This window comes from Nicotiana tabacum, chromosome 20 (assembly GCF_000715075.1).
Source record: "Nicotiana tabacum cultivar K326 chromosome 20, ASM71507v2, whole genome shotgun sequence".
In the NCBI taxonomy this organism is placed as follows: domain Eukaryota; kingdom Viridiplantae; phylum Streptophyta; class Magnoliopsida; order Solanales; family Solanaceae; genus Nicotiana; species Nicotiana tabacum.
In genome coordinates this window covers 162,145,791-162,172,361 of record NC_134099.1, presented here as the reverse complement: position 1 = coordinate 162,172,361, position 26,571 = coordinate 162,145,791, and the positions used below count along the sequence as shown (strand labels likewise).

At 35.3% G+C, this 26,571-nt stretch overlaps 2 protein-coding genes across 3 annotated transcripts; one reads left to right on the top strand and one right to left on the bottom strand.

Annotated features, from left to right (window-relative positions):
• The first annotated feature begins 1,059 nt into the window (after positions 1-1,059).
• Positions 1,060-15,576, top strand: LOC107779146 (putative GTP diphosphokinase CRSH, chloroplastic). 2 transcript variants are annotated; one of them, XM_016599497.2, is made up of 4 exons: positions 1,060-1,638; positions 13,211-14,146; positions 14,308-14,592; positions 15,217-15,576. In XM_016599497.2, exons 1-4 carry the CDS (start codon positions 1,249-1,251, stop codon positions 15,343-15,345), a joined length of 1,740 nt encoding a protein of 579 aa, XP_016454983.1. In that variant the 5' UTR covers positions 1,060-1,248; the 3' UTR covers positions 15,346-15,576. The 2 variants fall into 2 exon arrangements, with proteins under 2 accessions (XP_016454983.1, XP_075097084.1); XM_075240983.1 differs by lacking the exon at positions 1,060-1,638 and adding an exon at positions 2,962-4,744.
• A 2,427-nt stretch (positions 15,577-18,003) lies between these two features.
• On the bottom strand, positions 18,004-26,318 carry LOC107779145 (CBL-interacting serine/threonine-protein kinase 1-like). The gene is made up of 12 exons (XM_016599496.2): positions 25,861-26,318; positions 23,583-23,645; positions 21,219-21,290; positions 21,029-21,136; positions 20,619-20,699; positions 20,032-20,211; positions 19,710-19,934; positions 19,002-19,109; positions 18,804-18,920; positions 18,624-18,686; positions 18,465-18,539; positions 18,004-18,268 (listed from the first exon to the last, which is right to left on the bottom strand). The coding sequence occupies exons 1-12, from the start codon at positions 26,062-26,064 to the stop codon at positions 18,200-18,202; spliced, it is 1,365 nt and encodes a 454-aa protein (XP_016454982.1). The 5' UTR covers positions 26,065-26,318; the 3' UTR covers positions 18,004-18,199.
• Between the last annotated feature and the right edge of the window lie 253 nt (positions 26,319-26,571).

The window sequence follows — 26,571 nt, the reverse complement described above, 5'->3', positions numbered from 1 at the left end:
CATAAATTCTTACCTAACTAATACTATGTTTGGATCATTGTTACTCATCGTTTTATAATGTATTGTACTGTTTCATTTTATAGTTATAACGTTTGGATAAATTATATCGTTTGATATTGTTAAATAACATTTTTGTTGTTTGGTTTGACAGTATCATACTGTACTGTAACTAATAAGTTTACTAAAATATCCTCTATTGTTTTAAATAAAATTTATCAAGAATTACGTATAAAAATAATTTAAGAAACCTCAATTATGTAGCTTGGAAACAAGAGCAAAAACTTGAAGAAAAAAGTTAACTATCATTAGCCAAAAAAAAAAAAAAAATCTAATACGATGGAAAGAGATAAAGAAACGAACAGACATTTGGATGAAAAGAATGACACAAACCAACTTTGGAAAAGATGGACGTGGAAAAAGTATGTTAATAAGTTGGAGATTTGGAGTTAAAAAAAAAGGATAAAGGATAAAATAGAATTATGGAGTAATAAGTAAGAGCATAATTGAAAAAGAAAATACGAAATAATCCCACCACACCAAATCGGTTGTTTCAAAAAATGGGCCTTTTGGTTGTTCCAGAACAATGAATTTAACAATACGATACAATCAATTTTAAATAAACAATCAAAACAAAAATTATTTCCAGATAACAATACAATACGATACAATAGATAACAATCATCCAAACAAGCTGTAAAAACTAATTAAATACTGTTTAATCTATGAGATAATTTATGATGGATTAATTATCTTATACTCTCTCTTTCTAAAATTATCTGTCGTATTATTTTACATGGTCTTCATTACTTAGAAGGAGTTTTTGACTAGTTTACGCTTATTTATGTCTTAAGATAATATTTATTCATTGAATATTTATTTTATTATGTGTCCATCTTCAATTTTCAAGAACAATTACTATTAAAAGTAAAATAAGAAAAAAAATAATTAATTTTATTTTGAACTTTTAAAATTATATTTAATATAATTATTTTAAAAATTACGATGGATAATTTGGAACGGGAGTACTATTTATTGCAATACTTTCCATCATTAGTGAACCCAAACCTCAAATTCTCAGATATAAAGTAGGCAAAGATGTCATATTTACACGTGGCATCCCACTAGCCATAAAATATATACTCCATAATTTCTTTCTTCTTGCCTCCATTTCAATTCTTGAACTCTCTGTAAAAATTCACCAAAATCCCAACTATGGCAATACTATAACCATTTCTCTATCCAAAAAATATGGAGCTCCACTTAAACGACTATACCCTCCATTTTATTAAAAAAAAATCCACACAGTTACTCTTACCAAAATTCCCACGTTACCTCCGCCGCCGTTTCAGGCGGCAGAGTCCGACCAAGATCGCCACCGTGAGAGTTTCAGCTTCGGCTGAAGCATTGGTGGCGACGCCGGAACAACCCGGTGGGAAAATGGTGGTGGAATTAGTGGGTGCTTTTAATGAGCTAACTGAAAGAATGGATAATAAAGTTCTTTCAACTAGTTCTTCAAGATTGCTGTTTAAAGCTCTTAAGCTTTGTATTCCTATTCTTCAGTCTTTGCCTCTTGCACCTGACGGCCGTGCTCCGCTCTCTAGAGCTTTGTCTGTTGCTGTTATTTTAGCTGATCTACGGGTAGGTCCCACATATCCCTCAACTTTACTATTCCTTCCGTTTCAATTTATGGTAATCTATTTCACCGTGCACGGAACTTAACAAAATTTGTGGTCCTAAACAAGTCAAAAAGGGGTACAATGTAGTTGTGTGGCTGCAAAACATTCTTGTTAAAGATCGAATTGGAAGTTCAAGCTAAATTGTTTCTAAATTTAAAAAGGGTTCTTCTTTTTGAAACAGACCAAATAGTAAATAGGTTTACATAAATCGAAACGGAGAAAGTAATAGTAAAGCTAGAAAACTATTTTCTGTTTCATTAAAGTTGCTAACTTTAACCATAGTAAGTTAGTAACCATACTAAGTTACATGGTGTAAAAGTCACAAAGCTATTTTTTTGTTACATTGAAGTAACCTAACTATACCTACTATAATAGTTAAGTTACAAACTTTATCCATTATAGTGCTCGCTATAATAGTAAGGGGTCGTTTGGTACGCAGGTTAAATTATTCCGGATTATAATTCCTAGATTAATTTATTCCACCCGAGAGGTGGGATAATATAATCCCAAGTTTGATGGAATAAGGTGGATATCTTGTATTAATTCTAGGATTAAATTTATACCATGTTTGATATAAACATGGTATAAATTTAATCCCACACCTTATCCCGCGTATCAAACGACCCCTAAAGTTACAAATTTTATCCATTATAACGCTTACTATAATAGTAAGTTTACAAACTTTATTCACGGTGATGGCAAAAACCATGTGATATTGCTATTGTAGCGAGTAAAGTTTTGTGACTTTGCTATTATGATGGGTACACATTTCAGTTACTTTTATGGGATACAAAATAGTTTTGTAAATTTAGTGTTATAGCTAGTAAAATACAGTTACTTTAATATGAAAAAGTAGTTTTATGACTTTAATGTATAGAAGGTAAATTTCAGTGCCCATACATGAAATTAACCCGATATTTACACCATGATTAGTTAATTTAACTTTACGAATTGAGATCCGACGAATAAATAAAAGCTATTTTTAGGGGGGAATATTTAGCTAACAGAATTGTTTTTATGAAGAAGACATGAAGGAGATTACCTCCAAAAATTCTACCTTTACTTAATGTATTGATTAAATAGAAAGTTTTTATGATACAGTCAACACTTGCCTAAAAGATGACTTATATCTAGGAACAAAAAAACACATTTTTGGTATATTTTCCATGTGTAGTTGATTGATTGGTTAATTTGAAGCTATGTCCTCATGCCTAGGTTGGCGGACTCTCCAAGATGCTTCCACACCCGTGTCGGATCCTCCAAATATACACTATTTTTGGAGGATCCGACACGCACCCGACAACATTTTAGGAGAGTCCGAGCAACATAGCCTTAAGCTGTGAGATCACATTGTGTGCTAGTGTTGCCAAAATTCTGGTAATCAGGTGGAGATGTTCACAACTTTATAATGTATTCCTTTGGTTAAAATAGATGTTTTTTAGAGTGCTGATTGTTTAACCAAAAATTGGGATTTCGGTCAAAGCTTATTTTAGAAGAATTCGGGTTACTGATAATCAAATAGAAATAATCAAATAGAAATAAGAATAATTGATAAATAGTAGTTGAATATAATGCAAAGTAAATCAATATATTTCAATAGTATTTCATGTCCTTACAAACGATCAATCTTCTCCTTTTATAGCTATCTCTAGGTAATACGTTTTGTTTCTACCATAACAGAGCCATTATTGACAATTAATGATATTTAATGGCCTTTAATGTAACGTTACAATTGGTAATCATATTTGATTCATTACAGATTTTTTAACGTTTTCCGTATTTAATGCCCAATAATACGTATCTAAACCTCATTTACTATCAAATTTATTCTCTTTAATCATAAAGAGATTCGAGCATCTATCTTTCTGAATATCTGCCCGTGCCTGTTGAAACTCGTGCCTCTTTGATTATTCTTTGTCACTTATCCTCCTTTGACTGATCCACATGTCATAACGTGTCATCTTATAATAATTTCCATATATGAACTTAATTTTTTCCAATACAGATAGTCCCCCACTTGCCATTTATTCATCAATAGAATATTTGGGAAGTGGATCTCATTAAAACGGGAATATTTGCCGCCATTAATTCTTCCCTGGAACTGATGCTTCATCTGTCACTTCCATTTAATGTCCGTAACACGTGGCGTCTCCTGATTGGTTCTGCAATTTTTCAGCGTCTTTTAAGACTTTTTTACGGCTTCGCCAATTACGAAACGACAGTTCTCATTATGACGCTTCTATCATTGTACATTTTCCTTTGACGGTTGCTTCTGACTATAAATATAACTTTTTACCTTTTTTTTTCACAAAAGTTTAGAGTATTCAATTCTAATTTTCTTCTTCCTCGTACTACAATGTCTTCTTCAAACCCTAATCCTCGAAGAGTCCCCATTGTTGACAACCTTCCTCTTGCTCCTGTTAGAAGTAGAAGAGGGGGAAGGCTTCGTAGTTTAAGGTCTTCTTCATCACGAGTCCCCTCTATTCCTTTATCGAGTTCTACTCCACCTTCTATAACCAGGGGTTCACTTTCTCAAAGATCTTCATCTAGGACTAAAGAACCCACTGAACCTCTTCGTGAACCTTTAGTGGATGAAATTGTTCCTGCGGAACTATCTTTCTACAATGATGGAGAATCCATCAGAAACCAATTGTCTTCATTAGATCGTGCTGACATCTACCCAACTCAGATTACTGAAGGCCTGATTTCTGTAGTTCGTAGAGATTGCCATTGGAGTCATGGCCATAAAACGACAGATTGTAGATTGTTGCAAGGTGAAGTTGACCATCTATTAAAGCAAGGGTATCTTACTGAATTATTTAGTGAAAAAGGTAAGCAAGCATACATGAAGAACAGGCAAGAGCTCCCTAAAACTCTTTCTCCGAAAAGGACCGTTAATGTTATAAGTGGGGGCGAGGAAATCAACGGCGTGGCATATACGACGGCCAATAAAGTTTCTAAAGTTACAATTACCCACGGGAAACGAGTCCGACATGTTTTGGAGGAAGAGTATTACATTTGATGATGCAGATGCGGACGGCGTATTAACTCCTCACAACGATGCACTGGTAATCTCTCTACTTGTACATGATACTAATGTGAAACGAGTTTTGATTGATCTAGGTAGTTCCGTGAACGTTATTTTGCTAAGAGTACTAAACGAGATGCAAGCTGAAGATAAGCTAGTACCTAAGGCACATACTTTGTCTGGATTCGACAATTCAACCGTTGTGACAACAGTGAGGTAACACTTACAACCTTCGCAGAAGGGGTTGTCAAAGATATGAAATTTCAGGTTGTGGAGATGGAAATGGCTTACAATATGATTCTCGGGAGACCCTAGATTCACGAGATGGATGCTATTCCATCTACCTTACATCAAGTTGTTAAATTCCCATCACCATGGGGAATACGTCAAATCCGTGGGGATCAACAGACTTCTAGGAGCATCAATTCTATAGCAGATTCAAGTACGAAAAACAAAAAAAGTAGTAATTACAGAATCCAGTTGAGGATACCACGACACAAGCCTCAACTGAACAAGGACGAACAGATGTAGACTCAAGGCCCGATTCCCTTCAAGAACTAGAAGAAAATGAAAATATCAAAATAACAATTGAAGAACTGGAGGCTGTAGAGTTATTTGCACAATGGCCTGAAAGGAAAGTCTACATTGGGGCCAACTTAAGCCACGACACGGAAGGTAAGTTGATTGAATTTTTAAAAACTAACGTGGATTGTTTTGCCTGGTCCCATTCTGATATGACAGGAATACCCCCGGAAGTAATGACTCACAAGTTAAATGAAGATCCATCGTATCCGCCTGTCAAGCAAAAGAAGAGAAAGCAAGGGACTTTCAAAAATCAGGTGATTCAAGATGAGGTTCAAAAACTATTAAAAATTGGGTCTATCCGAGAGGTAAAGTATCCTAATTGGTTAGCCAATACTGTAGTGGTATCGAAAAAAAATGGCAAATGGCGAGTTTGTGTAGATTACACCGATCTTAACAAAGCATGTTCTAAAGATTCTTTTCCATTACCACATGTAGATCAACTGATTGATGCTACTGCAGGACATGAATTGTTAAGCTTTTTAGATGCGTATTCAGGGTACAATCAGATCAAAATGGATCCCCTAGATGAAGAAAAAACTTCATTTATAACAGATAGGTGGACTTATTGTTATAAAGTAATGCCCTTTGGTCTCAAAAACGTTGGTGCCACGTATCAAAGATTGGTGACTAAAATGTTCCAAGAACATTTAGGAAAAACTATGGAAGTCTACATAGATGATATGCTTGTCAAATCTCAACAATCAGGAGATCATATATCACATTTGTCTGATACATTTCAGATCTTATGAAAAATCAATATGAAGCTAAATCCCGAGAAATGTGCATTCGGCGTTTCATCAGGTAAGTTTTTGGGTTTTCTTGTTTCTAACCGTGGTATTGAAGTAAATCCCGCGCAGATTAAAGCTATTAAAGAAATTCCTGACATGCTTACAAATAAGAAAGAGGTGCAGAGACTAACGGGAAGAATTGCAACCTTGAGAAGATTTTTTTCCAAGTCATCAGAAAATGTTTTAAATTCTTTTCGGCTCTTAAAAAGCAAGACCAGTTCGAATGGTCCGAAGAATGTCAACAAGCGCTCAAAAACCTGAAGGCATACCTGTCAAATCCACCGTTGCTCGCAGAACCGAAGGTCGGGGAAAGATTACTTATTTATTTAGCTGTTTCAGAAGTAGCGGTGAGTGCTGTTTTAGTTCGTGAAGACCAAGGTAAATAGTCTCCAATTTATTATGTTAGCAAATCATTATTAGATGCGGAGATGCGGTATCCTCAATTAGAAAAGCTTGCACTTGCACTAATCATGACATCTAGAAAACTAAGGCCTTATTTTCAATGCCGCCCTATTTATGTAGTAACTGTTTATCCATTGCGTAATATATTACACAAACATGAGTTATCAGGTAAGTTAGCCAAGTGGGCCATAGAATTGAGTGAATACGACATCGCATATCAACCTAGAACCGCAATAAAATCTCAGGTGTTAGCAGATATTTTGGCTGATTTTAGCCATGGGATACAATTAGAAGCTGAAAAGGAACTACAAGTGTTTAATGGGTCTAATCCGGGAATTTGGACCTTATTTACTGATGGCTCATCTAATGTGAAGGGGGCAGGTTTAGGAATTATTTTGATACCACCTACGGGTGAAACCATTCGATAAGCCATAAAATGTCATCCTATAACTAACAATGAGGCAGAGTATAAAGCTGTGATTGCAGGTTTAGAACTGACACATGAACTTGGCATTAATCAGATCGTAATCAAAAGCGATTCGCAGCTCGTAGTTAATCAAATGCTGGGGACTTATACAGCCAGGGAAGCACGAATGCAGCAGTATTTAGAGAAGGTACGAGATTTGATTAGGCAATTCCAAACCTGGAAAGTTACGCAGATACCAAGAGAGGAAAATGTAGAGGCAGACGCCCTAGCGTCAATCTCGCATTCGCGGCGGACATGACGAGCAACGAAAATACTTCTGTAATTCATTTGTTTCATTCAGTACTCGATCCAAACAAAAATGAGGTAAATTTCAATAACTTAACCTGGGATTGGAGGAACGAGATTGTCAATTTTTTGCAGTATGGAACCGTCCCTGAAGACAAGAAAAAGGCTCACACGCTTCGTAAAAAGGCTGCTAGGTACTGTTTAAAGCAAGACAATCTTTATCGAAAGATGTTCGGTGGTCCCTTAGCAAGATGCCTCGGGTCTTCTCAAACGGAATATGTGATGAGAGAAATACATGAGGGGCATTGTGGAAATCACGCAGGAGGAAGATCACTGGTAAGAACCATGATTAGAGCAGGCTATTATTGGCCCATAGACCTGTGGAGTTGCTACATCCGGTAATTGCACTGCGGCCTTTTATGAAATGGGGGATGGACATCGTGGGTCCACTACCACAAGCAAAAGGTAAGGTAAAATTCCTGCTTGTACTCACTGACTACTTTACTAAATGGGTAGAAGCAGGAGCATTTAAACAGGTACGAGAGAAAGAAGTCAGGAATTTCATTTGGCGAAATATCATATGTCGATTCGATGTACCAAAGGAAATCGTGTGTGATAATGGCCCGCAATTTATAGGTGCACAAATCACATAATTTTTTCAAAGTTGGCAGATTAAAAGGATTATCTCAACGCCTTACCATCCGGTGGGTAATAGACAAGCTGAATCAACAAATAAAGTCATTATCAACAATTTGAAGAAATGATTGGAAGAATCCAAAGGCAATTGGCCAGAATTGCTACCTGGTGTTTTATGGGCATACCGCACCACAGCAAAAACAAGCACGGGTGAAACACCATTCTCATTGGTGTACGGAGCTGAAGCCTTAATCCTAGTTGAGATAGGGGAGCCAAGCACGAGGTACACGCAAGCGTCAGAGGAATCCAATGAAGATGAAATGCGCATAAACCTTGATTTGCTTGAAGGAAAAAGGGAAGATGCATTAATAAGAATGACAGCATAAAAACAAGTCATGGAACGATACTATAATCGGAAAGCTCGCCTAAGATACTTCAAGATTGGGGATTTCGTACTCAAGAAAGTTTTTCAATCCACGAAAGCGGCTAATGCGAGAAAATTAAGTCCAACCTGGGAAGGACCGTACAAGATTCACGGTATCGCGGGGAAAGGAGCATACGAGCTGGAAACAATGGATGGCAAAATATTACCTTCACATTGGAATGCCGTTCACCTGAAGAGATACTATTTCTAAGAAGTAACCACGGTCAGGTATCCTCATTTTATAATTTTATTTTTGAATTGTTAAAATTTTACTAACGATTTTAGATGATAGGCAAAAAGCTAACCCGCACTAAATGATACGACCTGCAAGGCACGAGGAAGAAAATAAATTCCCGGTCTAGGGTTACAACTATTCTGATAGAAATTAAGATGGGTTAAACAGTCTTCATCTATAATCGTATCTCCGAGTCCCGTATGTTTTATTCCTTTTCAGGAAAAGAACCAAATAATAGGAGTAATCAAGTGCTCGAGACTCCATACTTCAGAGCTCAAACACTTGGGGGACTATATAATATACATAGGCATATGTATAAAGAAGGCAGAGAAGATTGGGAAATAATCAAAGTTCAAGCCTGAAAAGTTTACTCAAGTGCAGAGCAAAGTTACGAGCCAAAGCCAAAGAAAACCTTATCATAGTTAGGTTAAAGGCAATGTACTGTAACGGGTTATAAATAAAAACCTCGTGTTTTATTTTCTTTTTTGAAATTTGTTGTAAAGAAAACAGTTACGAAAAAGTTATAGAAGTTATTTAAATACATGTAAGGTGTTATTTAAAACTTGACAAAGTTCAAATACAAACTTATCAAAGTTATTTCAAGAAACATGTGTATTCCTAGTTCTTTTGTCGTACATTTACACCATTATGAAGTTGAGACGTCTTCTTCATTAAGTGTCGAATATAAAAGGGCCCTCTTTTATAAATTTCATGATTGATTTAAACATTCATGAAGTTAAGAAAGCATTTTATAAAATAAAAGTGCAAATTATTCAATAAGTCCTTAAATATAAAGGCAAGAATGAGCAAAACAGAAGTTCAAAATAACTACGAAAACTTCTTAATATTAAAAAGTTTAGACTAAATATGAACTTAGTCATAAACTAAGAATCACTTATACAAAACGCCCCGAAAAAGGTCTGGGTACTTGATGTTTTCAACAAACCCTCAAATGGGACCAAGGGTTGTAACCACATTCCACCAAAAAAAAGAAAAAAAGGGGAGTCACATATCATAAACTTTGTCACTGAGGAGTTGAAGAAGGAACTAAAGCAGGGTCATCAGCAGCAGTAGGCTCAAGTTGACTTGAAGGAATTGGAACATTCACCGTACCCATATCATCTTCAATATTTCCAGAAGTTTCAGCCACGGGAGAGGGAAAGTCTTGGCTCTACTGAGTCTTTTCAATAGTTTCTCTTATTTTAGCTAACTCAGCTTCCAAGTTAAAGTTCTCTTGGCTAACTTCCACAAGGGTATCATGGCGAGTATTTAAAAACGTCCAACTCACTTCAATTGCGGTCTTGTCCTCAAGAATCTCGTAATCTTTCTCCCATTCAGCAATTTCACTTTTAAGCTTCTCATTCTCAGCCAAGGCAGAATCGTAAGAAGTTTGAAGAGAAGCACGTGAACTTTTTAAGGAATGAACCTTATCAGAAGACTCCCGGAGGTCTTCTTGAGTCTGAGTCAGAGTTTGCACAAGTTCACTGGCATACACTTCTTTTTCATTTAAGAGAGCCTTCAACTCTTTGATTTCTTCACTAGCCTTGGAGAGTTGCTCGGAAAAAGATGTCTCAAGGAGATTCTTGTCTTTACCAGCTTGGTTTGAGGATGCTTTTTCAACCGCCAACTCTGAAGTTAAAACCCTTACCTGCTGCTCTAAGGTGCACTTGCTCTCTTCTAACACTTTCATATCAATTTGAAGGCTTTCATATTGTGCTCTCCAGTTGTCTGCTTCAACTTGATACTCATGCATTGATTTCTCCGTGTGAGAAACACTCTTCATCATTTCTGTACCAACGAGGTTGATCTAAAAAGAAAAAGGAAAAGAGAAAAGGGTAAGAACCTTAATAAAAAGGGAATAGTAAATCATTAAAAGGAATACCTTTAATGATGATTGTATTATGTCGTTCATCCAAGTTAAAGAGTTGTGTCTCTCAAGCTTGGCTCTCTCGATTGGTCCAATCAGGGTTTCAACCACACATCAGCCCCACCTGATTTTCTCAAAAGATTACCATCGGCAGGGACCTCGATGATAACCTGTTTCATTGCTCCACTTCCACTTGAGGAACCAACCTCAGTGTGTTGAACAGTTGTAGGAGGAACTGTGGAAGGAGTCAAAACAACCTGGGGCGGAGCAGCAACGGCAACAGTCACGGCAGGTAGAGAAGATGTCATAGGGACAAACATGGAAAAAGAGGCAAGGGGCACTTCGTCAGAAATTGGACCCAAATTTTCATTATCGAACCCACGAGCAAAAAGTTGATCAACAGAATCATGGGCGGCCGTGGGAGTATCATCATCGGAAATCACCAACGAGGCTTCAACAGGCTCGGTGGAAGGAATAGAACGAGGGGGAGATGCTTCATCATCTGAAATAATGCGTCTTCTAGCTCGTGGCCTTTTTATCAAAGAACCCCCGTCTTGTTCTTCCTCCTCTTCAGAGTCTTGATCAACATTAGCTTTCCTTTTCGATGAAGAACCCAAAATTATCTCTTGGGCTCTTTCCAAGAAATTTTGGAAGTTACGACGGCCTCAGCACTTATTGCTCGAATAGGAAACCCTGACAACAAGAAGGGTCAAAGTAATTTCTAAAGAAAGAAGTAAACAGAAATGCAAAGAATATAAGGGAAAGAAGCACTTACCGTGAATTTTTATTTTCCAACCAAACCAATGAGAAAGGTTTTTCCAAGACCTACCGTCTATCGGAGCAACATTAAATATCTTTCCTTACCAACCACAGAAGTTGGAAATTTCATCAACAACTCCCATGGTTGCTGAAAAAGAAGAGGAAATTAAAATGATGACCATTAAAATTGAGAAAAAGGTATGAGAAAGTTATTAAGAAGAAAACTCAAATGCAAAATTCCACTTCTCAGGGAAGGGAACATTCTCTTTACCCACTAAACCAACAGTGGGGGCAGCAACAAACCTGGCATACCAGCCACGGTCTTTATCGTCTTCTGGACTTACCGGAACTCTTTTGCTTCTTGCCACTAAAGTAAAGATTCCTTGGCGAAAGAGTTTGGGAGAATAAAGATGGATTAAATAAAAAAACGTAAAAGGCATACCAGCCATGTTGGCCAAATGACTCAAGCAAGCAACAACCCTCCATACGATGGGGCCAATTTGTCCTAAGCAAACATTGAAAAAGCGACAGAATTCGAGGATAACGGTCAATAGCAGGTTTGAAACCCAACGTGAAAGGGTATGTATAAACAAAAGAAAACCCAGTTAAATAAGAAGTGATTCTTTGGTTTGCATTGGGGATTATAATGGGGAAGTCATGACTCCAATGGCAATCTCTACGAACTACAGAAATCAGACCTTCAGTAATCTGAGTCGGGTAGATGCCAACACGATCTAATGAAGATAGTTGGTTTCTGATGGATTCTCTATTATTGTAGAAAGATAGTTCCGCAGGAACAATTTCATCCACTAAAGGTTCACGAAGAGGTTCAGTGGGTTCTTTAGTCCTAGATGAAGATCTTCGAGAAAGTGAACCCCAGGTTCTAGAAGGTGGAGTAGAACTCGATAAAGGAATAGAGGGGCCTCGTGATGAAGAAGACCCTAAACTACGAAGCCTTCCCCCTCTTCTACTTCTAACAGGAGCAAGAAGAAGGTTGTCAACTATGGGGACTCTCCGAGGGTTAGGGTTTGAAGAAGACATTGTAGTACGAGGAAGAAGAAAATTAGAATTGAATACTCTAAACTTTTGTGAAAAAAACAAAAGTAAAAAGTTATATTTATAGTCAGAAGCAACCGTCAAAGGAAAATGTACAATGATAGAAGCGTCATAATGAGAACTGTCGTTTCGTAATTGGTGAAGCCTTAAAAGACGCTGAAAGATTGCAGAACCAATCAGGAGACGCCACGTGTCACGGACATTAAATGGAAGTGACAGATGAAGCATCAGTTCTAGGGAAGAATTAATGGCGGCAAATATTCCCGCTTTAATGAGATCCACTTCCCAAATATTCTATTGATGAATAAATGGCAAGTAGGGGGACTATCTGTATTGGGAAAAATTAAGTTCATATATGGAAGTTATTATAAGATGACACGTCATGACACGTGGACCAGTCAAAGGAGGATAGGCGACAAAGAATAATCAAAGTGGCACGAGCTTCAACAGGCACGGGCAGATATTCAGAAAGATAGACGCTCGAATCTCTTTATGATTAAAGAGAATGAATTTGATAGTAAATGAGGTTTAGATACGTATTATTGGGCATTAAATACGGAAAGCGTTAAGGAATCTGTAATGAATCAAATATGATTACCAATTGTAACGTTACATTAAATGCCATTAATTGTCAATAATGGCTCTGTTATGGTAAAAAAAAATGTATTTCTTAGAGATAGCTATAAAAGGAGAAGACTGATCATTTATAAGGACACGAAATACTATTGATTTACTTTGCATTATATTTAGCTACTATTTATCAATTATTCTTATTTCTATTTGATTATCAGTAACCCTAGTTATTTGACCGAAATCCTAATTTTTGGTTAAACACTGATCTGATCCAATAACGACGTGGGAGCATATGTTTATAATCAAACATGGTTTTTTCTTCAATTTTGTTCAGATTGCACCACCTGCAACCCAAAGCATGAATTTGTGACTCCTTGTTGGAAGCTTGCACTTGCTCCTTCTGTGTGTGTATGTGCATGTGCGTGCTCAGCTTAACTGAAAGCTAAAAGGTATTTGCCATTTGTTACAGATGGATGCTGAAGTTATATCAACTGGGCTACTAAGAGAAGTTCTAGAGGCAGGTGCTATATCAATTTATGATGTGAGAGACCGGATTGGTACAAGTACTGCTCATTTATTGCATGAAAGCTTGCGTGTGAAGCATATGTCGTTAAAGGTAGAAGTATTGGATGATGATAGTGCAACCGCATTAAGGAAATTTTGTCTGACATACTATGATGTTAGAGCATTAGTATTAGACCTCGCTATCAAGCTTGATATGATGAGACACCTCGATTATCTACCTCGGTACCGGCAGCAGATGATATCACTTGAGGTTATGAAACTACATGCTCCTCTAGCGCATGCTATCGGGACTAACCTATTATCTCTTGAATTGGAGGATCTGTCTTTTCGATACTTGTTTCCTTACTCATATCTTTATCTTGATGCATGGTTGAGAAGTCACGAGAGTGGAAATAAGCCTCTGATAGACATTTGCAAGGAACAACTGCTTCAGTCCCTTAATTCCGATCCGCTATTAATGCAAATGGTGAGCAAGATATCTGTTGAGGGTCGTTATAAAAGTCGTTACAGCACCATGAAGAAGCTCTTGAGAGATGGTCGCAAGCTTGATGAGGTGAATGACATCTTAGGTTTACGAGTTGTTTTGACTCCTCTCTCTGCTGGAGTAGACGAAATGGAAATTGGAGAAAAGGCTTGCTATAGGGCGCGTGAAGTTGTTCTATCTTTGTGGAAAGAGATACCAAGTCGGTCAAAAGACTATATCTTAAGGCCTAAGGCTAATGGGTATAAGAGTTTACACATGGCTGTTGATACCAGTGAACGTGACCGGACCAGACCGCTAATGGAAATTCAAATACGAACAGCAGAGATGGATATACTGGCCGCTGGAGGGACAGCATCCCATGCTTTGTACAAGGGTGGTGTTACCGATCCTGAAGAGGTAAACATCAAGAGACAAATATTTGATCCCATTTCATAATGCCAGTATAGTTTAAATATAAAGAACCTGTAATTGGAAATGTCATCAAAACTGGATTCAGGAATAACTATTCTTGTTATATATTGCAATAACCGTAATCTTTGTTATCAAATCATACACAGGCGAAGCATCTGAAGGCAATCATGATGGCTGCAGCAGAGTTTGCAGCATTGCGTCTTAAAGATCTTCCTTCGGGAAATCCCAAAGGTCTGGAAACTGACAAGAGAGGTAGGGTGTTCCGTCTTCTTGACAAGAATGGAGATGGTAAACTCAGCATTGACGAACTTATGGAAGTGATGGAAGAGCTCGGAGCACCTGGAGATGATGCACGGGAGATGATGCAACTTCTTGATTCAAACAGTGACGGTTTTCTGAGCTCAGATGAATTTGATTTGTTTCAGGATCAGGTATGTGAACTAACGTAAGGTTATTTAAACTTTTTTGGGATCGAGGCATAGTTGTTGTTTGGAAAGATTGAATGTGGATGTAGTACTTACATTGGCAAAAGTTTCGCCTAATTTCTCTACATTCTAATTCTGAAAGAAATTAGTTTCATAAAATTCGTTCTCGCAGTGGAGGGCAAATTAATATGACGACTATCGTGAATCTTCGGAAAGAATGACCAGCTGAACATTTAGCTTTTGGACTAGATCATTACCTAGAATTGTTAGCTACAGAATATGTCACAGCCGAATATAGATAGTTAGACTTACATTTATGATAATTGATCTGATTCTGGATCATCGAAGGGTAATATTCATACATTGAATTTACATGCTAAACGCTTATCACTCTACGGTACTAAATCCCGTGTTATTGCAAAGTAATGAATTTTCTTAACTACAAAGTATAAATATGGAATTTCTTTCGACCCATTGTTCTCTCAACGTTGCAACACAGTCCTGGTTTTTGATTATTCACTTTATGACCGTTAAGAGAGTTCTTGCAGTTGCATGACATATTAGCAAGTTTCTGTGCAAAATTTTTCTCTAACACGTTCACTTCTGACGTTAATATTAATGTCGTTTCAGATCGAGTTCATCCGGAATATAGAAGATAGAGATGATCAATACCAAACTTTGTTAAATGAAAAGCTGCAAATGGCAAATGAAACTGGTTTGATTCATGTGTACAGTAAAGAGCAAGGTGATACTTTATAACAAATTTAGTACATTTGTAAAATATGTGTGCTTTGTATGTATTCATTGAGCAGGTTGTGCCCTATACAGGGGTTCAAGTAAAGATATTGAATCCCAGTATATAAAGTTATTTGAGAGTTCCCACTGTATGAAGTTATTTAAGAGTTATTTTGAGCATCGTCTCAAATCAAATATCTGTAAAAGAAATTGATTCAGTTTGTATATAGTTATTTGTGCATGGTCTCAATCAAATACATCTGTATGTGCAATACATATCTTTTCTGTTGTACATAGTGTTTTATCAACAAAATATGCATATAAGCATAAGCGGATCCAAGATAAATTTGGTGAGTTCGACCTTTAATGTTTTAGCACTGAATGTTGTGCTTTTGAAATTATGGGCTCGGAATTTAGTATTTGTTTAATTTAGTGACCTTTTACGTACGTACAAATGTTCCATGTCAAAAATACTGAGTTTAGTTGCACTCGTTGTTCAAAAGCTCCAGCCGCCTGCACATTAAGAATGCATAAGGATAAGTAGTGTATCATTTGGATTTGAAAATTTCTATGGCGCACTGACTCATTCTTCAGGCTAGCTTTTGGATCCCGGAACAACATTTCTAAGGTTTCCAACTATATTGTTCCGACTCTTCAAAAATATCGTTGCGTGTATGTCGGATCCTCCAAAACATGGGTGGCTCGACTATAAGGCCAGTAAAGCAATCGCTTGGGGCCCAACTTTTTTGGGGCCCCATTTTTTCCGTAAAGATGTATTGTATATGTATTATTTTAAAAATGTGTGTACATTTAAATATAAAAAGAATTTTTTAAGTGAAAGTATAACAAATCGTTGTAATAATTAGAAAATGGAATAACGTTTAATAAATTGTTTCCTTACATGGGTAGGGTAGTTAATTTTTTTTTTGGCCTCATTTATATCCTAACAACCAGGGGCGGCCCCAAGTGGTGAGAAGTGGGTTCAATTGAACCCGCTTCGTCAAAAAATAATATTGTGTATATGTATAAATTATGGCTAAAGCAAGGTAAATTTTGTATAGAAATTATTTTTGAACCCGCTTGCTTATAAGGTTATACTGCTTATGTTAGTTATGGACTTCTCCGACTGAACCCGCTTGCACAAAATCCTGGGTCCGCCACTGCTAACAACTAATACGGACCCACATTATTATTTATATACTTACCTTTTTCATTCTCTCTTTCACTATTCTTATTCTCAATATTGAAAATTCTCAATCGGCAACTTATCCCGGCTTACAAGTAGTCTTCTTCAAAGCATTACAACAAGAAATCATATATTGAAGTAAAGCAACACTTTTATTATATCAACTTATCTTGCTCTATAGTTTCTTATCGTTTGATTTCTGTTACTAGCTATTCGTTACTTTATTTCCATACTGCATTGAATTGATTGTCCTTATCTGACCTCTTTTTTGCCATGCTTTCTCTTGAGTTGGGAGTCTTTTGAAAACAACATCTCTACCTCCCAAGGTAGAGGTAAGGTCTGCGTACTCTCTACTTTCCCCGACCCTACTTTGTGAGTTTTCATTGTGTATGTTATTGTTGTATATCAACTTATCAAATTCTTAGGCCGGTTTTATTATTCTACCTTTATTTTATACTTTTTCATTGAAAATTTGTCGTTAATATTCTTACTTAGGGTCAGAGACGGTTTTATTATTCTACCTTTATTTTATACTTTTTCATTAAAAATTTGTCGTTAATATTCTTACTTAGGGTCCCTCTCTGAAATTTGGCTTTAGACCCCTAATCTTGTTGAGACGGCTTGCTCCAAAAGTAGTACACTTTGGACATGAATGTAACAATATTTTTGGAAAGTTCAAGCCACGCCGATTTCCACTACTGAGACAAGCTGTCATGTACTGCAACTCAGAGATTGTCTAAATTTAGAAGGGATAGGAGAAACGCCTTGACTCTGCGTGAATTGTTAAGTTTCCTTAAATGCAACTAGGTTTCAAATTATTATTTTTATAGTGTTCAGGAACATTAAAAAGAAAAACCAAATACATATACATGATGTGACGTCATAATAAAGAAAATGATCCAATTCAATAGGTTGCCCACACAAAGAAAAAAGTCCACGACGCATATAGCAATTCATAATAGTGTATAGTAGACAATGAGGCAAAAAGCAAAAGGTATGATACCTTATCGAGGACATGACCCTTGATTGGAGAGTGTAAAGGTCGAAAATTATGGTAGTAGGACATGACCCTTGATTGAGCGTTTTTTCTTTTCTTTTCTTTTCCCAATACCAGTAGTATTAGTATTACTATTTTATCTTTCTTTTCCCAATATCAGTAGTATTAGTATTAGTATTGTATCTTTCTTATTCTTAGATTGCTATTACTATCTGCTATTTGATTGCAATCTTTTGCTGCGGTTTTCTTAATATCTTGCTGGTGTTATTGCTTATTGTAACTGCTTCCTTTAATCTTTTCTTGAGCCGAGTCTATTGGAACCAGTCTCTCTGCCCTCCCAACCATCCCAGAATAGGGGTAGGGTCTGTATACACACTATCTTTCCCATACCTCACTTGTGGAAATTCACCAGCCTTGTTGCTGTTGTATAATAGAGAGCAAGGCAAAAAGCAAAAAGTATAAATGTGCAAAATGGCAGCTACTTCGGACCAACAGAGGGGTAAAAAGAAAGAAACTTTTATTTAACAAGGACTATAATTTCTTACAACAGCTGTTGTATGAGCATTACAAAAAGACATATTTATAGTTGCATCTCATTTACAGTCTTCTACTCTATTACTCCCAGCTCTTGAGGTAAATTCTTTGTTCCCGGATAATAAAGAATGGACTTGACCATTCGCAACAGTTCCAACTTTTCATAATTTGGTGGGCAAGAGCTCTTCACTTTGCTGGACACCCAATTCATTTGATAACCTATTGCACAACTGTGGAACATAAAAATGTTTTGATCAGTGTTTGAAGTTTGAGTTCTAAAAGCTTGGTCAAACACTTCAACTTTGGGAAAAAAAATGCTTTTGGCTTTGAAGAAGCTTGGCAAAACAAGCTATTAGTTGAATCCACAGAACTCGTCCTGGATCCACCTCTGATTGTTACAATGTAGACGAGGATGTCGAGACATACCTCTCTATATACCGTAGAATCCCCTGAAGATTTTTGTAACTCTACAACATACAAGGATGTGCTAATCTCGAAAACCTGCAAATGATAGAATTATTAATTATTCTTTGAAGTATTATTCTCGAATAACAAGGGAAATTAAATATCTCAAATAAGACTTACCTCTGCTACTATTGAAAGACTGGCTTGAGTTTTTTGACTTTTGTGTTCTAGCAATACTTTCAACTACAATAGACATAAACCAAATATATTCTTAACTTTATGTGTCTGCATATTTACTTGTTATATATAGACATTATAATGCAAAGTACAAACATAAGAACATATATCATCTGTACTAACCTTTCCAGGTTTTTTCTGGACTTGAAATCCCATTTGCACTGCTAAATGTTCAATCCTCTCTAGCAAATCTTTTGGAGAGAGATTAGATGTGAATCTGATCTTCCTCTCAGAGGCATCCTATAGTAATTCCAGGTAAGTCGAGGTACTTTTATTGATCAGTCATTGCATGATTCGAAGAAATTAAAGTTAAGAACTTACCTCATTTTCAAAAAATCCAGAAAGATCAAAACATGAGGACATCCCAATTAGCTGAAAGGCATTATTGATAACAGAAGGTGATTCTGGATCTCTTTCTGTGTCAAGTGGCTGTGTCAATGATAAAGAAGACCAGTTAGTCATAAATCATGACATTGCTAAAGATACAATTGAATAAACAAAAAAATATCATCTTTAACGTCTCACAGCCTTGGCGTAATTGGTAAAGTTGTTGCCATGTGACCAGGAGGTCACAGGTTCGAGCCATGGAAACAACCTCTTACAGAAATGCAGGGTAAGCTGCGTATAATAGATCCTTGTGGTCCGACTCTTCCGTGGACCCGTGCATAGCAGGAGCTTACTGCACCGGGCTGCCCTTTTTAATGTCTCACAACCACTCATTATTAAAAAAAAAAATCCAGGTGCTTGGCCAAAGTAAAGGTATCTAGCTCGCACGTACCATCTCTAATAGGTTAAACTTTTAAATGAGATGATCATACAATTCAACAGATGAGCCGAAGGTCTATCGAAAATAGTCTCTCTTCCTTCAAGGTAGGGGTAAGGTCTGCCTACATACTACCCTCTCCCGAGTCCCGACCACACTTGTAGGATTACACTAGATTTGTTGTTGTTGTTGTTATTGTGCACAATTCAACATACATAAGTATAATGAAAGACATGAACAAATTATTCAAAGGTCAAAGTTCATACTGCTTCATGTACTGTCAACACTTCATCATCTGAGGATGCATGATCATCTTCAAAATCTTCCTCTTCATCAGAATTTGCAGGAGTATAATCTTGTTTGAACCATTCATCCTCTTTAATCTCTGCCATTGTTATGCGAGTATGCGGATTTGGATCAAGAATCCTCTTTATAAGATTCTTTGCTCCTTGAGATAACCATTTTGGTATTGGTGCATCCCCCTTAAAAATCTGATATATTCACATCCCTAAAAATAAGATTAAAAACTTCGATACTAAAGAGCCATATAAAAAACATGAAGCAACACATGCGCGAGCAAAAACTAACCTTTTGATAAAGAACTGCAAGATTTCTATCATCAAAGGGTAAAAACCCAGTGAGAATGACATATAAGATGACACCACATGACCATGTATCTGATGTCGCGCCATCGTATCCTCTGTTAGATAGAATTTCAGGAGCAACGTAGTTGGGACTACCGCATGTTGTATGCAATAAGCCATCATCCTGTATATGAGCAAGAAAGGCAACTAAAGCTTAATGAAGAACATGCATGTATATAAGGAATATAACTTATGAACATCACAGTGTAGTAAAATCTTGTCTTATCAATGCAATTTAATCTATGTTGCTCCGGATCCTTCAAAAATGTTATTGCATCATTGTTGGATCCTCCAAAAATGAATAACTTTTGGAGGATCCACACACACCCTGCGGCATTTTTAAAGGATCCGAGCACTATAGAATTTAACCTGCTATAAAAGGTTACTTGTTTTACTTTTCACGTTACTAATTCCACTTGTTATGAAATACATGGACCTGATAGTGTAAAAAAAGTTACGCTATTAGAGTATAGAAGTTAAACTCGTATATAAGTAGTGACTCATCTAATAGTCATGAGTTAAGTTCCATACCCTTAAATGTTGAGGTAATGCACTTAGCCCAAAATCTGTTATTTTTATGTTTCTATCTGCATCAATGAGGACATTCTCTAGCTGCATTCCAGAAACAAATATGAATATACTATCTTCTTGTGAGAATAGTTCAATAAAGAAACTTTGAATTACAAAATAAAAAAGAAAACAACCGCAGCAATCCAGTGATGTCCCACAAGTGGGGGTCTGGGGAGGATAGTATATACACAGACCTTACCCCTTATCTTGGAAGGGTAGAGAGGCTGTTTCCGATTGATCCTCGGCTCAAGAACAAATAAAAAAGAAAAATTGCACTTATTTATATTTGTTTGGAATTAGTCGAGGTGTGCCCAAGCTGATCCCGACACCACGGTTATAAAAAAAGAATTGCATTTATTGTACAACATTACCTTGAGGTCTCTATGGAAGACACCTTTGTCATGGCAATAACTAACACCATCAATTAATTGTTGGAAGAGCTTTCTGCCTTGTGCTTCTTTGAGTTTCCCTTTAGAAGCCTATGAATGAGGATTAATATTGGAGATTGTTAATTTTCAAAACCGAATGCAAGAGCACCAGTTAATGGCAAAAATTACTTACAATTCTGTCAAATAATTCACCACCATTTACATATTCCAGCACCATGTAAATCTTGGTTTTGCTTGCTAAGACCTGTTTATATATGTAATTTGATGTCAGAAATGCACCATTTGGATTTTCAATTTATATGCTAAATCACCTTAAGGCAGTATTAAAAGAGATAATTACAGTATAAATACAATTTCTCTTCCACCTTTTTTTTTTTAAATTTTTATTTAATGCTGACGTAAATATTTGGATAATCAAGTCACTAAGAGACTAACTGTATATAAGTGTTTACATTAAGTATCTTTCGGTAAATTAAAAAATCGGATGAATAATATGTTTGAACCATTAAATTACATGAAGTAATCCATAGCTCGTCTTAATTAATGTGTCTGCAATTAAATATTTACGTATTTTTAATGGATTTTCTAATATAAATATAGGGTCTAAGCAAAAATTATTGAGTTCGGTCGAACATGTATCTCATACTCTAGCTCTGCCCCAGACAGGGTGTAGATAAAACTATTTTTACGTTGTCCTTTTATGAAACTTATAATTTTTTTTCTTCTCAAATTGCAGTCAATGTCACAACTAATAATCTTGCCGAAAAGCCGCTGGGCCTTCTATTATTGAGTGGCATAATTTGTTTGAATTGGGTCATCCCTCCAAAATCCAAAAGTGGGCCCAATTCCTAATATATAAATAATCTGTCTAGTACCATAATAATAAATGACATATAGTCTAGTACACCTTGTTTGGAAGTCAAAATATGGATAGAGATGGCTCGTGTCACCTCCGCCATATTTCTTTCTATCCACCCCCAAAAAAAAAAGTTAAAATAGCACGGTATAGTCAGTTTTCAGACTGGTCGTTCAAAAATAGCCAGCGTTTGCCAAGTCAATAAAAAATAGCTACTATTTTGCTGCAACAGAGACCGGTCTAGCATAATATACTGGAGTTCGTTGCACCTGTGTATGAACTTCCAGCATATTATGCTGGACCAGTATATTATGCTGGAGTATTTTTTCAGATTTTGAACATTGTTTTCGTTCAGATTTATCTTTACATGAAAAGTGGCTAAATTTTGATTACTTTTGCAACTGTGGCTATTTTTGAATGACCACTTGTAAATATGGCTATTTTTGAATTTCTCCCAAAAAAAAAAAGTTATCATTTTAGGCCGCGTCAAAAACTATTTACATTCGGTAACCTTAAAAGTACATAATTTGTATAAATTTTGTATATAACATACAAAATGTAATTAAAAAAAGGGCAACCCGGTGCACTAAGCTCCCGCTATGCGCAGGGTCCGGGGAAGGACCGGACCACAAAGGTCTATTGTATGCAGCCTTACCCTGCATTTCTACAAGAGGCTGTTTCTACGGCTCGAACCCGTAGCCTATAGGTCACACAGAGACAACTTGACATAACTTATAAAATGTATATATATATATATATATATATTTCGGCTATTATTTTTAGAGCGGCTATATAGTGTTATTTTCCTAAAAAAAAAAAGGACCAAATATATCTTCTCAAGTTAACCCCCCTCCCCTTTTAATAACAATGACGTTCGAGTCAGCTTGTTTGTGCACTGAGATTAATTTATCGAATACCCGCTCAAGCTAAGTTATCTATGCTCTTTAGAATTACCTGAATGGAGTTTAGACGCTAAATCGATTTGCTTTTCAGAAATAGAAATAAGCTCAAATTTCAAATTAGTTTGATATTTAGAAAGTAACCAAATCTAATCATTTATTTCCGGAAAAGAAATTAATCCAAACACAACTCAAATACAAATATTTTTAAAAAATATTCTCGTAACAAACATTACTAGCAGTCATGAACTAATATTTTTAAACTATTTTTTGAAAATATTCAGCAGAGGCATCTGCATTTTCCCCTAATGAAATACAAAGAAAAAAAAAAGTAAAGAAAGAAAGGAATATTTTAAACGTGCAAGATTGTGAACAAGTTGTTCTTTGCTTAAAGCGAACATGAATTTTGTCTCTTGCGTAATATCAAAACAGAATATTAAAAAAAATAATGGATCTCCTTACTCAAAGAAGATAATTGAATAAAGGACAAAATTTAAAAGTTATTTAAAAAAAAGAAAAGGAAATACACACGTAGAGAGAGCAAATACTGGTTAAAATTCGAACTTAATATGGAGAAGAGATGTAATTGGCATAAAAACTTATCCGTATCGCGTGTTTACACTAATTTAATACATGGTATAATTATCACAAAATTATAGTTAATTAATACTCAACGTTCACTACCTGGTATAATTATCACAAAATTATAGTTAATTAATACTCAACGTTCACTACATCGTATAATTATCACAAAATTATAGTTAATTAATACTGGACGTACCTCGTATAATCTGACCACATTTGGATGCTTGAGGACTTTTAAGGTTTTAATCTCCCTCTTTATCTGCAATAATCATACAAAGATTATGAAAAATGTAATTAATGTTTTTCTTTTTTAGCAGAGTTATACATTAGTAGAAGAATATCTTCAAGATTCTGTTTGAGAAACTATTTTGTTTATCATAATTAATGTCAAATTAAAAAGGAAAAAATAGGCTTTTATTTGAAAGAATTACAAGAAAATATACATGACTGCACACCATAATAAAAAATGGCCCATGTTTTTAAGTTTTACCCACCTAGCCTATATTTTACATATTTTGAAAACACTAGCTCTTGCACATTCAAAATATGTGTTCTTACAACCATTGCTTCTAAAAGTTATGGAGTTAAATCAGCGTTCTCACAACCATTATTTTCACTCTCTCTTCTTCTCACTTTTTTTTACATATACTTCAAGGGGCCATCCGCCATTACTGCTTCTCCCCCTATAGCACCTGGTTGCAATGTAAAAAAATTGAAGAGTAGAAGTCCACCATTAAAAGGCATTGAAAGCTTTGCTTTAAAAGATATAATTTCTTGTAATTCTTAGTTGTTTGGATTGAGTGTTGTTACAATTGATTGAAAATATCAAAAGGAGTTCAATGTTTAAATTTGAAGTGATTTGGAATAGATTTGTGCAAGATTTGAGTTAAATTTCAGAAAAAACGCAAGGAAGAAGACAAAGTCAGCTTTTTGTATAATTATGTATAATCTTGTATAATAGTGTATATGAGTGTATAAACACATCGTATACACTATTATACACTCTTATACACCTTTATACAAACGTCTGTAGACGAACTTCTTTCACGATTTTCAGTTGCAATTCCTATTCAAAACCAGTCCAAATCTCCATTAAATGACTTCAAATTTTATATACAACCTCCTTATACTATTTCTAACAAGTCTAAATAACACTCACTCCAAATTTCTCACAAAATCAGATTCGGAATTTAAACCCACATATTTAAGCTTGTTAAAAATCTAATTTTTACGACCCAAATGGATTTGGTTTGTTGAACTAATATTTGAGTCACAATTACTAATTCGAAAATTAACTTAAGAGCTTGAGCAATCTTTTTTAAAAATTAAATGGTAATTTTGAGAACCTATTAGAGTTGGATGTTGAATCTTAGCCTATTATTTTTGGGCTAGTTGGTTATAAATTGAAATATGGGCTATAAAATTGAAAAATGGGGAGCTTGTTATGTAAAATTATCCCCTTTTATTTCATATAATGTGCAAAAATCATTCTGTTTGACTAAAAGACCAAAAGCAGACTCTAATTATAGTAAATAGAAAATAGGTACTCTATTTTACTAGTTAATAAACTATTACTAGCAATTTAATCTTCATTATATTTGTTTCTGCTAAAAAAGCAAGAAAATATACCTTTACTCCGGTGATTTCATTTTTTATTCGAACACACAAATTAACTTTCATCGTATTCCAAATCACATTCCGTGAATTAAAAAGGAAAAGAAGAAATATAAGAGTAGTTTTAAACATATATATTGAATTTCTATGAGTTCAACTGAATCAATTGCTTTGGACTCAAACTATACATATAACTGACTCGAGATTTTGAATTCGCTTATGTTCCCAACTAAACTCCCGTTTGAATATTGAGTTTTTTTTTTAAATATAGATAATAATGAAGAGAAAAAAAACATGATTTTTGGTTTAAAAAAAATATTAAAAACATGGTTTGGTCAGGAATTTTGATCAGTTTTGAAAAAAATTGAAGAAAAATTTCCAAGTTCCATAAACTGGTTTGGCAAGTTTTTGGATAAAAATTTTCTTCCACTCACAAAACTTTAATTATTTTTTTTTAAGTAAAATTGCATTTTCAAACACAACTTTAACTTTCAAATACTATTTTTCAACACAACTTCAATTTCTTTTTAATCAAATCTATATCCAAAGCATAACAACAACAACAACATACTCAGTATCGTTCACAAGTGGGGTTTGGGGAGGGTAGACTGTACGCAGTCCTTACCCTTATCTTTAAGAAGTCAGAGACGCTATTTCTAGTAAACCCTCCGCTCAAAAAAGATAAATGGAAGGGTAATTAACAACAAGCAAACCAAATCTGACATCGAAGCGAAAATACTAAGGAACTAACAGAACTAACACTAAGGAATGCAAACAAAAAACCAAAACAAAGGCAGTAACAAGTAATCTATATCCAAACCCAGGAAGCTAAAATGGAGTAGAGAGAGAGAGAGAGAAACCTGATCAGTGATTCTAAGATCTTGAATCCGATTTTTCTCCAAAATCTTAATAGCAAAAGATTGGCCTGAATCTTTGTGTTTTGCGTATTTAACTTTTCCAAAATTACCTTCTCCTAAAGTTTTTCCAAGTTCGTATTTCCCTACTCGCATTCCCTTCTTTCCTCTTTCACTTCTTATTTCTTCTTCTTTCTGTATCAATACCATTCCCACTTTCACAAAAATGAATTTTTATTTAAAAAAAAGAAAAAAGAAAGAATTTTCTGGGTTTTGTAGTTTTGGTATGACTTTGCCAAAATTGGCTTCAAATATTTGTGCTTGAAAATTCAAGTTTGAAGTTTGAATTTTTCTGCGATGGCTTTCGTCAATTGACGCTTAGATTGAGTTTATATAAGTAAGTTTAATTGGACGAATAGTATTATGTGAAAAATAGTGCGACTTTGTCCACAAGCTAAAACCCCATCTTACACGACATACACGACATATACTTTATTGGATATTTAAGTTTTACATGTAAATTTAATATATTAATTATTATATTTATTATATTACTCCATTTGTACTGATATAGTAATACTCTTTCCTTTTTAGTCAGTTTTAAAAAAAATAATATATTTTTATATTTAGTAACAATTTAATTTTAGAGTTTGGACTTTTTATTTTATGTTTAAGATAATGATGTATGTTACACATCATTATAATTAAAGGGGAGTC